The following is a 12,736-nucleotide window of genomic DNA, read 5'->3' as shown; positions in this document are numbered from 1 at the left end:
CCAAGTGTGGAACAGATGCTTGCTCACACAATAGGGCAGCAGTGGGGAAGTGAAATACCCAATACGTGGGTGGAAGTCCGCCCAGACAAGTGTTGGATCCTACTCAAAGGATTTTCCGATTATTATTTTTTGCAATATTAAGATTTTTGCATTTCAGCTGTGAATGTTTTCCATTCCTATATGACAGGTAACTTTTGCCTGAAAGTTTTGCCTCTATCTATGCTACTTATTGAAAGGAAATTATATTAGCTTCACTTAAGGAGTATGTAAGGAAACAGAAATCCCAGAAATGATTAGGTTTCAAAGGTGTATGCTAGGACACTGAAGAAAGTTGCTGCATATTTTGATGCTAACGCTTGTTGAAGATACTTTGTAGCATCCACCTTCCCCAGTGATGTGCACTTTGTCTCTTGTATTGACAGTGCAGACAAATGACATTTGAAATTCATTAATCTTTCATAGGCGACCTTTAATTCTGATAAGTAGTCATGCTAAGATACATTTACTGGAAGATTAAAAAAAACCACTGAAGTGTTAGCATTTTGAAATTTGCCCACAAATAGTTCTCAAACCTTGCTTGCATCCCTGACAGAATGGGTATGTAATGGTCTGCTTGGAGTTTTCCAGTCAGACATTTGTCCCCCCACCAAAAATATATATATCTAGGATTTTAAAATCTAGATATGAATTTAGAAGAAAATTATAGTACATTTTCTAGAACATTAAACTTATTCCAAATTTAGAAGAAAAAAAAAAGAGTAAAATGACCAACCCCACACCTCCAAATAAGATACATATGCTTAAACTGGGGGGGGAGGAGACCAAAAGGAAAAAATAATTTGGGGGAGGGGGTGAAGGGCAAATCTAGAAGACTAGCATGGGCCCTTCTCCAATCCTCCCATTAGGCTATTTTCACATCCTTGATATAAAAATCTTACCTTCTCTCCTCTGGTCTTCGAATCTTCTTTTTCCTTCTTTCTTGCTGCTGTGATAAACTCATTAAACAAGGCTTCCCGGTCTTTCATTTTTTCAATTGCTTTGAATCGTGAGTCTTTAGCATGCTTGGCTGCAAATTCACTAAAAGTAGTTCTGTAACAAAATGGCAAGTGTACTGATTTGGCAGGGCTTTCGTAGACGGAAAGTATATTCAAAAGCACAACTGTGTTTTGGTTCTGTTGGAATACATACACTAAGCACCAATATATTGGTATCCTTGCCACCGTTGAAGGTCCAAGACATAAAGTTTGTCTTTTATCTTTTTTAGAAAGTTGACATGAACCAGCTAAAACTATTTTTTTAAAAATTGCACACACTGAATGCAGTTCTTCACATATAACATAATCCTTGCAGAAGACAAATTCCATGGTCAATCTGTCCTGATACTTCATGATTATGCAATGTAAATTTAACAATGCTCTTTTGCCACCCAACACTGCCAGAAATAGAACTGGCATGGTACAAAAATTCAGATTCTTTTAATACTGTGAGCAAGGACAGTAGTGTCTGAAGGGTTTCCCACCCTTACTCCCTGCAGTTTTAATTATTAACCGTACTCTCACCTCCAGGGCCAGATTCCAAATCTCAGATGTGCAGTAGATATAGTACTGCCACTTACCTCGAAAAAAACAAACACTACTGTGCTTTTTTCCAAGGTCTGATGCTAATCTGGCCCCAGGTTTACGTGAGACATTATAATCCTACGAATGTTTTCATCTCAGCATGGAAATAATTAGACTTGGGCAATCCCGCCTAATGTTGCTGTAGGGTAAATTAAAACAAGAGAATAATTGGGTAGCTTATTCAACTGACTGGAAGTGAATGTAAACCTAAACTAAAGAAAGTGAGCTGTAAAAGCAAGACTGGACATGGATTTCTGAGCACACAAAGCACAAATATGATTTTTAAGGAACGCAAACTTCCAAATGGGCACTGTTACCTTAGATTAAAAAAGGGAAATTAGTTAACAAGACTTGCAGGTCCTTTGGAGATTGGTTTTAGTCAACATTGGGTAAAGAAGACAAACACAATATATAAATGATATATACTTCTGTGTCCTTTGGGGTGCAAAAAAGTAGTAAGAAAGAAATATGGCTAAGTAAGGAAAATGGTTACACTAAGAAAGCAATTATTTTCAAGCTCAGTACTGTTCAACAAAGATGGGCAACCTGAATCCCTTGACCTTATTTTATGTGGCCCACAGCCTCATTTCAAAAGCTCTTTGTAAGCAATCAGTTCAGACTGCTGGCAAGAGTGACTCATCACTCCCTGACAGTCTGCTGGACAGGCAGGAAAGAGGAGAGAGAAAAAGGGGCATCAGAAAGAGAAAAAATGTGGTCTCACCCACCACTGGACCTGGCCCCACCCACATATGGCATATGGCCTCCAACCGATTACTCCTGGGGGAATGCGATCCCTGACAGAAAAATGGTTGCCCACCCCTGCCTAATAAGTTTGTTTAGGGTAACCATTTGTAAACATCAAGCTAATTCAAGCAAAGTAGCACAACTTCTGAAGAAACATTTGGGCGTTTCACTGCATTTTACTGAAACCACAGTATTAACGTAAAGCAGACAAACATGTAATGCAAAGTAAATCCTACCTAGTTTACACAAAAGAAATACTCAAGTCTTTAAAAGGAAATGATAACTACATACTGTTGAACAATATATTGGCAATGTCTTGCTTTCTATGGAAACCTATTTGGTCATTAATAAATAATATAAAATTAATATTATTATTTACTCAATTTGTATACCACCTTTCATTCTTAGATCTCAGGGCAGTTCACAACCTAAAATTATGAAGCTAAGTAGAGAGAATCCACCTGGTCCTTTCCCCATGCTGACTATGGAATAGCTTATGGAAACTTGCCTGTCATAGGGCCTATTTGCATATGTAGTTTGCTTAAGTAGAACGGACAGCTTTTAAAAAATACTGCTCAAAGTCACAAACAATTCTGGTACTAATATGTTTCATATTTACATAATGCTGAAAAAGAGTAAACGTTCCCTATTATATTCTATACAGTAATGTTGGTGTTTTCACAGCTAATCAAGATGAGGAAACCTACAGATTGGAGGACATGGCTTGTGAACATTTAGGGCAAATAAATCCATCTTCCACACCTTGCCAAGCATTTGGGATTGCTTCATATCCTAAAATAGCCAGTGTCATAAAATTTGGATTAAATGAAAGTAAACATGCAGAGGATAGTACTGGACTTCAAGTAAAACCAAGTCTAGCAGTACACAGTGCCTGAAAAAAGCTTTAAAATTATTTATGTAGGAGGAAATATTCTTACCTGGGATTAATCTTCGCTTCTTCCATCATTTTCTTGAAATCTTCCTTAGCCTGCATTATTTTATTTTTCTTCTCTTTGCGTTCTTCTTCTGCCCTAGTTTTCACATACTGATCAAATACCTACAGAAACACCAGAGTATACCGTTTGGAGCATTATCACCCTGTAAGTGGAGAGAACTCCAAAGGACAAGTCAAAGGCTAGGATGCATCATTTGCAGTAATATGAGAAGTTACCATATATGACGCCAAGAGTATTACTTCACTAAGCTTGGACTCACTGAAATATTCCTCTCTATAAAAACTTTTATGTAAAGCCATTCAACATGAATTTTAACACTGTTCTTTGGGGCACCAAGTAACAATCACAGCAGCAACAGTACCAAACATAAAATAGTTGGACGCTTAAGAACTGCTTCCTTCCATCAGGATGTATTTTTAGATTGCACAGAGGTCTTCATTAGATAATGGCATGTCCTTTGATAGATCTATATGTCATCACTCAAGCTGGGATCAAGCCCATCTTGAACAATGTGGCATGGAACAAGGGGGTCCTGCAGCTCAAGCAGCCAGGAGGGGAGGTGAAGAAGGGTATTGCCAAAGATACTGCTATATACGGAGACAGTGACATGTTCTCCTCTATCAAAGCCAAAAAGTGTAATTCTCACTAAGAGAAGCTAATATATAAGAGAAGCTATCAGAAAACAGCCAGCTCTTTCTTCTTTTATACCTCATAGCCAGCATTTAAGAATGCTCAATAACCTTAGAAACACTTTTATGGCAATATTAATGCAATCAAATTATCATTTATTCATGAGGACACAGTATCCACACTTATCACTAGTTAGGATAGGACAAAAAAACACCCATTTAACATTGGGCTATATGTGCATGATTTAATATGAGAGACATACAACTGACCACCTTTGGTTCAGAAACTGGTGGTTCTACCAAGTCTCAGCTTCTAAATAATCACTCTGGAGATGAAGAAATTAAAACAGTGTACATAAATAAATCCTGATTGTTCCCTTTTGCAAATTTTACATTTCCCATTTATTTTCATCTTTGTAGTAAAAGATTTCACACAAGAATATTTTGGGTATGAATAACATATTCAGGGTTTCTTTGTCAAATACTCCTGTTAATATTTTTATACAAATCTCTGCTACAATTATGGTTTGGGGGTGCTGGGCTTTGTACCTAAACATACATTTGAGTTTGAAGCTTTCATTTCCCTATAGAAATTGTCAAGTTCTCTTTCTTAAGGAATACACGGAACCTTACCTTTTCCCCACCCCATTCCCTAAACATTTGTTATCTGAAACTCCAGATATCACAGAATTCACAGGCCAGTTGTGTTTACCTGTAGGCCTTTATTTTACCTGTTTTCTTTCTTTAGGGTTAAGAAGCAGGTAGCGGGGATCAAAAACTATCTTGTGTAGCTCCTTCTCCCAAGTAGAAAATGCAGAAACCTTTAAAAAAAAATAGAAAGGGGTGGAGTGGAAGAGAGAAAAGTGCTGATTTTCCTAGCAATTAAATTCACCCAAAGACAAGCAAGTCGTGCTATTTTGCTTGAAACCTACAGGACATCTGTTAGAGAAGAGCCATAACTGAAACCCTTACAGCAGTTTCATCACTAATAGATGACAAGCTCCAGGAGGTCAGCATCACAAATTTCCACACTAATTGGCTCCAAAAACGTCTACATAATTACACAGAACTAACACACATCTAATTACTCATTAAAATAGCCACTACTGTGTGACATTTAAAAATTGCCACATCAAAAGAGAGCCTTGAAGTTCTCTACTCTGACTTCCTCTGCTGCCTGCATAGCTCTTTTTCTAAATGATCCAATGTCTCCCCCGCCCGCCGCCACCCCAAATAAACCCAAAGGTTTTGCACAGAAATTGTCTTTGGAGCACTTTTAAAAAGACAGGTTAACAAGGCAAACTTATAACATTTCATGGAAACTGCATTGGAAAAATCACACTGAAAGCTGATATTCTTTACTCTAACAAGAGAATTTTGAAATCAATTGCAAACATATGTGCCGTTCTCCTGTCCCACCCATACCAAGGCTCCAGGAATAGCAATGATAGTTGCCAAAAATGTTCCACTTCCCTAAACTGCCCCTGAAAAAGACAACTGTTGTGGGCTTCATTTTGCATGAAAAAAATATGCTACTGAAATCCAGAATTTATCTTCAGTACACACAAATAGGTAACAGACACACTCTTCAAATGTGAAACTATCGTAGTATAAGGATTTGAACAGAAGCCCAATTTATCCAACTCCCCAAATTAAGATTACGCACCACCCAACTAGTTGTGTGCAACAATCCTACATCGCAGAACTTCAACAGATGAATAGGTGTGTGAGAATGTGTGTGTGTTTCCCAATGGCATTTACTTAAAGTGAACACTAGTTTTATCTTTGACCAGTTATTCTGCACATGTGCCTTCTGAACAATCAAACAACAACAAATTATCAAAGCACGGGACATCCTTATCATTAGCACCCATACAAAGTTGGAATATCTTATTAGTATACAGATAACCAATATCCTTCAATCCTAATGACAGTATGCAGGAATAACTTGTCAGTGAAAGAAGAACAATATAGGAACTAACAGATCTTTCCATTATTTGGGCTAAAATGTCAGTGTAATCAGGAAACACCAAGGTTGACTTAATACAATAATAGTTTCTGACCCCTCTTTCAAGTAGCATGTCCTTGAACTGTTTCATTCGTGCTTCCAGCGGGACAATTGCTCTCTCTCGAGCAGCTTTAATTTCAGCTTCCATGGCAGCCTCCTTCTCTGAATCAATGTCTTTGTTTTCCTCCTTCCTATGAAAGTGAAGGCATACAAGACTCCATTAAAAAAAAATACAATTAAATCTTTAGCTTTACATCATTTTGGTAACATGTGTTCAGGGTGGATTCCATTCAATGCATTCTATTCAATGCACAGTGGAACCAGAGACTATTTAACTTGGCCCAATACCCCCCAGACAATTAATTTAAAAATATGATTGAGCATACAACAATACTTTGGGCATACTGCAGACAAGCAATCTCACTCAATATGGTGACTACAAAAGCCACTGTGCAGTGTGGGAAACTTAGCTTTACACACTGAAAGAGTTGAGCCCCAGTTCAGACTTAAAAACTTTAAAGCTCAGAAATTAATGCAGTCTATCCTTTCATACACAACTTACTTCCGCTTCTTTGCTTTAATAGGTTCATCATCATTTGTTTCATCTAGCATTTCATGCTCTTCTTTTACTGTAAGAGAGGCCTCTATTAGCATCCCTATAGGTACAGTTCAGGGGAAAAAACACACCACTTATATTCGCTTGTTGTCTACATAAAGGTAAAGAATGCATCTCATGTTAATTTTAAGACATGCAAAGTTAGTCTATGGATACACATTAGAATCTCTAAAAAGAATGCAATATTCCACTTTGAGGTTTCCCCCCACAATCAATAGGTATATTAATTTTATGAAATAAAATTAAACAACAAATAACATTTGATCAATAATGTATGCTTCCAAAAAAATAAAAAAATAAATAATATTGTATGCTTCCAATTAATATCTATAATTTTTTTAAAAATCCACTCTACCATAGCTTCCAGAACTTAATACATACCAGCCTCAGAGGCAGAGGCTCAAATAAGATAGAACAGCCAGTTATGGCTTGGTGTGAAATCTTGTTATTATTTATAAATTTTATATTCCACCCTTCCTTCCAAAGGAACACAGTGCAGCAAACACCTAAGTGACACATTGATATTTTTTTTAAAAGAGCAAACAAAAAACCTGTGAAATGTTGAGCCAGACTGAACCATGTAGTTCAGGAATGACACCGTAGTTATTCTTGTAGGATGCTAGGACTGTGTTACAATGTGAGTGCTGCAGTCAGCAAGGTCTCTGAAACTAATTTGCGCCACAGCTCAGCTATGCCCAACCAAGCTTCTTGGTAAGACTGCAATGTATTTTGTGAGGTATGTAGTGTATGTATACACAGAGTAAAAAGCACTTCAGTATTCCAAGTGTTTACACTGGAAATCTCACTAATCCTTTAGCACCATCCAACCAAAAAGGCCAAATCAAGCTCATAGATGTGATGAACCACTGCCTGGTTTCCAGCTGCATCTCCAACATCACAGAAGGGGATCCTGTATCTCCCCCGCCCCCAATCTCACCATCCCAGACCACCCACCAGCCATGTTTCCCTAACTTTGTTCTACATGCCGGTGGATTTAAAGTAGAGGGAATTGTTGAGTGAAAGAAAACATTAGCTTTTGAAGCAATGGGAGATATCAAATATAGAGGACCTGCACTTCCTATGATTATGTAAATATTCACATTACTGAATATATGCTTAGCCTACTTTTAGCAATAAAAAATGATTTAATTTAGTCACAACTTGAGTCCCAGAAATCATGCATTGATCAATAACTTTTTCCAGTGCAGTTCTCTCTTGCTTCTAAATAAGCACAAAATATATCTTGCTTTGAATAAGCACAAAAAAATGAACCTGTAAGTATATTCAAAATTGCAAAATAACGAAGACAAAATAGGAAGAATACTGTTTTTACTCTTACTTTGTTTTTTCACTTCATCTATTCCTTTTTTGTGTGGAGGCTCCTGAATAATTTTATCCACATCTGCTCTTCCAATTAAGTCATCTGGTCTATCCCACATAGACAGACGTGTGGTAGGATTGTAAAAGAAAACCCTCTCATCACCTGTCCACACCACACACCTACAGGAAAGCCACAATCAATCAATGGTTTATCAATACTCTATCAAAGTTTGTTTAATCTATAAGCATGCTTTCAGTTAATAAAATACAGAGGTCCCAATGCCTTTGTCACATGCTCTTAAACTCCATAAAACCACACTGTCCTAAGCATGCTTACTCATAAATAAGCAACGTTGTATTCAGTGGGCTTATTCCCAGATAAATGTGCATATGATTATAGCCAAGATCAACAGCACTTAATTTTACCTGTCTGTACTAGAATGTTTTATAAACAGAAAGTAGACTTACGATCACTGCTAACTGCTGGTCAATCTCATACAAAAATAATGTAAACTGATTTTTTCTTTATTCAACATGAAATGTATAATATAAGCCTATTGCTAACATTATTGATTGATTAAATCATTGTAAATCTAACATTAATTTTATATTGGAAATAAACAATGCATAAAATGTTCACTATGAATAGAATGCACAGATTTAAAGGTAGTACTTATATATTCACAGTTACAGGTAGGTCTGCCTTAGTCGAAACAAAATTTAAAAATTCCTTCCAGTAGCACCTTAGAGGCCAACTAAGTTTGTTATTGGTATGAGCTTTTGTGTGCTTTTTTGTGCATTCACACAAAAGCTTATACCAATACAAACTTAGTTGGTCTCTAAGGTGTTACTGGAAGGAATTTTTTTTTATTATATATTCACACTAATCAATCTGAGGAAAAAAATGTTACTTACCATGGAGTACCAGGAATAGGGGTAGTAGCGACAGGTTTTGCTTTCTGAGCTGCTTTTTCTTCTTCCGTCATTTCTTCTTCTTTTGGTTCCTGGTGAAAGATCAAAGGTAATTTAAAACCAACTGTTGCATTTATAGTGAATTGACAAGGATAAGGAGGAACTATATAAAATCAATTGGAAATAAAAAGTAATTTGGAAATCAGTGAAACGAATGTGTAAGAAAAGTTTCTGAACTATAATGATTAATTCATTTTTTGTTTAACACACACTAAGGACAACATCCTAAGATGCCCATCTGCTTTTGCACAGTGGTTAATCCATCTGTGAAATGGGATGTCTGGTTTCTTTTTGCCCCTTTCCACCTGCACCCCCATGTGCCCCAAAATCTGCTCCAAAGTAATATAAAAGCTGCCAAGAGTTTGTGCTATCTTACTACTTTCAAAACTATGCAATAGCACTTTGTTTTGATGTTTATGTTCCTAAATGTAAATCAAGTTTTCAATATTTAAGGCACTGAATGTGTGCCTTAAAAACTGTGGACTGTATTCAGCTTGTTTTTACTCAGAATATGTATTTGAATAAATGAACCTAGGTTGTCATACTTATTCAACTGGTTGACGCAAAGTATGATTAACATTGGATACGATCAAGTTTTTCAGCCATTGAAGACTATCCACAATGCTTTACTTTCTAAGTAATTTGTAAAATCAAATATTGCTTCTAGTTAGTTCCTAAATATAAGAACAACCTATTCACGTTAGAGAGCTGTCAATATGCTCTCAATATCCAGACCAAAATGTGCGCATTTTCTATTTTATTTCAGTTTACTTAAATGCATCTTCCACTTCATTCTACTTGATCTACAGCTTTGTTTTCACAAACCAACCACAAACCAACATAAGAGTATTTAAATACAGCAAAATGTCTTTTCTCATGTCTTTTACCTCTTTTATAAGTTCCTTGATAGGTTCAATTTTGGGTTCCTCCTCTTCAGTCTCCATAGGCAAAGGGTCTTCGGCAGGCTCCTTAATGCTTTCTTTCATCTTCTCTTCTACTTTTTCTAGGGAAAAGCATTGTTTTTTTACCTTCCACTTTCTGTAAATTCAAACTTAAGGCTCTTATCAGCATAATTATTCATAATGAAAAGTACATTTGAATGCTAGTGTTTTCATTTTTGTCAGAATTTTTCTCAACTATGGACATGTATCTGTGATTATACAAATTATTACAGAGCTAGCAGAATGACACTGGGTAGCTATATTTCTGCTCCCAGACAGCTACACTTTTATGTGCTGCATGATGCTGTTTAACATCTATATGAAGCTGTTAGAAGTGGTCATCAGGAGATTTGGGGTATGGTATCATCAGTATGCTGATTACACCCAGCTCTATTTTTCTGTTACATCCAACTCTAGTGTGCTGTGCAATTTCTCAATTTCTTGATACAGTGGTGGACTGGACAAGACCCAATACTGAGTCAGAATCCTGGTAAGATGAAGGCCTTGTGGGGGGTTTCCCAGTCCAGAAATCAAGAAAATCTGCCTATTGCCAACACAGCTGCATTTCCCTGAAGGAACAGGTATGTAGTCTGGAGAAGCTCCTTGACATGCAAGGAGTTCGAAGAAGCAGCTCTTTCTTTTCACTAGGCAGTCTGGTTTTATTTAAAGCAACTGTTATTTACAGTCTTCTACTTATATTTCCAAAAGAAATATATTTTCATACTTTCTGTCTTTTCAAAATTACCATGGACATGCAACCGCCTTACATTGGTTATCTATGGTAAGGATGGCAATCACTTCTGTAATCAGCAGATACCACAAGTACTTTAGAAAATAATTCTAAATGTTTACACAACAAGGATGAGATAATATAGTGGTATTCTCTTGCTACTGATATGTGGAGATTTATATTGGCTCCAGGACTACTGTTATGTCTTTGTCCAAACTAAGACAGTTATCTATGCTGCAATTCTAATCTAGTTTGTTCTTAGCAATAAAGTTGCTGTTTGTTAGGTATCCTTTGGGGCCTGCCTCCTTCTCTGAAATAGTATGAGATGGTGTCAGAAACCCAAGCCTTAAGTGTTACAAAAATTGCTCAATTTCCAGCCCCAGAAAGCTTCAACAGACCCTCAGAATAACCAGTCTGGCAGAAAAGATTTGATTGTTGCTGCACAGCAATATTGTGCTACAATGAGATAGGAGAAATTAGACTCAGCTCCCTCATGTTTAAATCCTTCAACTTTATTGAGGAAAACCAAGGATTATTAATTTTATTTAATTATTTATTTGATTTCTTACCCACCCTTCATCATTAAGATCCCAGGGCATGTTACAGCAATTTAAAAATACAATTTAAACAAATTACGGACAAGACAATAAGATAGGTACTGAAAATAACTATGCAGAGCAGATTTGGTTAATTTTTTATTCTTAAGTGTAATATAGTTTATGAGGTGGAGTATTTCCACCTGAAATGTCAAAGCCTAGAGAGTCAACGGAATACCTTTTTAAAAACTCATGATTTGGGAACAAAAAGGAAGAGCTTATCAGTGACAGATTAATAGTGCTAGGCATCCTGTACAAAGGACTCTCAAAGAGTCATACCCTTTTCACACAGCAACAGAAATGCCAAGGCCAATAAGAAATGGTTTAAAAAATCTAAATAGAGAACATGAAGCAACCTGGAGATAGCTACTAAATAGAATTCTAGAAATCATCCATCTGTAAGAAGAAATCCATAAAAAGCAAATACTTGGAGACTCTCAAAACAGCTGGCAGTAGGCTCCAGGAAAAAAACAGGCACTTCTCAATTTAGACGGAAGCTGAGAGAAACTGCAGCCTGGCGGTGGAGGTCTGCTATCCAGGAGCCCAAAGTCACACACGCAAAACTGGGGCATTTTGTAACAGTGTGCCATATTAAGACAAAAAGAGAAACAACGAACTTCAACTGTGAACTAGTAAGAAAGGGAAAGACTGTAAAAGAAGTAGCATACTAGTGGAGGTGGGACACTGAATCATCCCATCAGCTTTTCTGAAAGACCAGCTCCACTGGACTCCTCCTGTCCCTGAACTGTTTCCATTTATGCTGGTCATTATAAGAGTTGCTTGCTTCCCCCCTACTTCTGACTCACCATGGCTTTTTCTTTCTGCGTCATGTTTTTTAGATTGTGAGTCTGTAGACAGAGAGACTCTTGTTTTAACTGTATGTAAGACATACAGTGAGAGACACGGGTGGCACTGTGGGTTAAACCACAGAGCCTAGGACTTGCTGATCAGAAGGTCAGCGGTTCAAATCCCCGCGACAGGGTGAGCTCCTGTTGATCGGTCCTTGTTCCTGCCAACCTAGCAGTTCGAAAGCATGTCAAAATGCAAGTAGATAAACAGATACTCCTCCGGCAGGAAGGAAAACGGCGTTTCCGTGCGCTGCTCTGGTTCGCCTGAAGAGGCTTAGTCATGCTGGCCACATGACCTGGAAGCTGTACGCTGGCTCCCTCGGCCAATAAAGTGAGATGAGTGCCGCAACCCCAGAGTCAGCCACGACTGGACCAAATGATCAGGGGTCCCTTTACCTTTATGACATACAGCAGGTTTAAAAATGCTAGAAATAAGCACACACATTCATCAGCCAATTTGTCTTTTTAATTTTGCAAAGTGCAACATTAACTGGTCCAAAACTGAACACTATACCTTTCTCCTTTAGTTCTTGAGGCTTCTCCCATGTTGATTCCAGTGTCCTATTATTATAGTAGTAAGTCTTCCCATCTGCTGTTTTGTACTCTGTCCATTCAGAGACTGCTGTTGCTCCAGCCAATGTAGCAGGTGAAGCGGCAATAGCAACCTGAGGATGGATCATAGGTACAATAGGAGGAGCCATTCCTGGCAAGACACCTACATAAGAAGGAGCAATAAAAAGGCAAGTACTGATAAAGT

At 37.4% G+C, this 12,736-nt stretch overlaps 1 protein-coding gene across 10 annotated transcripts in view; it reads right to left on the bottom strand.

The window, feature by feature from the left end:
• Nucleotides 1-12,736, bottom strand: part of TCERG1 (transcription elongation regulator 1) — a 35,964-nt gene that overhangs the window by 12,539 nt on the left and 10,689 nt on the right. For 8 of the 10 annotated variants that reach the window (XM_081181005.1, XM_081181011.1, XM_081181002.1 and 5 more), the window contains 9 exons: nucleotides 12,494-12,694; nucleotides 9,752-9,867; nucleotides 8,808-8,896; nucleotides 7,912-8,072; nucleotides 6,519-6,612; nucleotides 6,012-6,147; nucleotides 4,680-4,769; nucleotides 3,302-3,420; nucleotides 939-1,089 (listed from right to left, as the gene is read on the bottom strand). In XM_081181005.1, coding sequence (XP_081037131.1) covers nucleotides 939-1,089; nucleotides 3,302-3,420; nucleotides 4,680-4,769; nucleotides 6,012-6,147; nucleotides 6,519-6,612; nucleotides 7,912-8,072; nucleotides 8,808-8,896; nucleotides 9,752-9,867; nucleotides 12,494-12,694 — 1,157 coding nt within the window. The remainder of the gene's footprint in view (nucleotides 1-938; nucleotides 1,090-3,301; nucleotides 3,421-4,679; nucleotides 4,770-6,011; nucleotides 6,148-6,518; nucleotides 6,613-7,911; nucleotides 8,073-8,807; nucleotides 8,897-9,751; nucleotides 9,868-12,493; nucleotides 12,695-12,736) is intronic. The other 2 variants (XM_081181003.1, XM_081181004.1) reach the window with 1 other exon arrangement.

This window comes from Podarcis bocagei (genome assembly GCF_964188305.1).
Source record: "Podarcis bocagei genome assembly, chromosome: 2".
In the NCBI taxonomy this organism is placed as follows: domain Eukaryota; kingdom Metazoa; phylum Chordata; class Lepidosauria; order Squamata; family Lacertidae; genus Podarcis; species Podarcis bocagei.
Note: the sequence above shows the minus strand (reverse complement) of the source record. Positions and strands in the feature narration are given on the sequence as shown.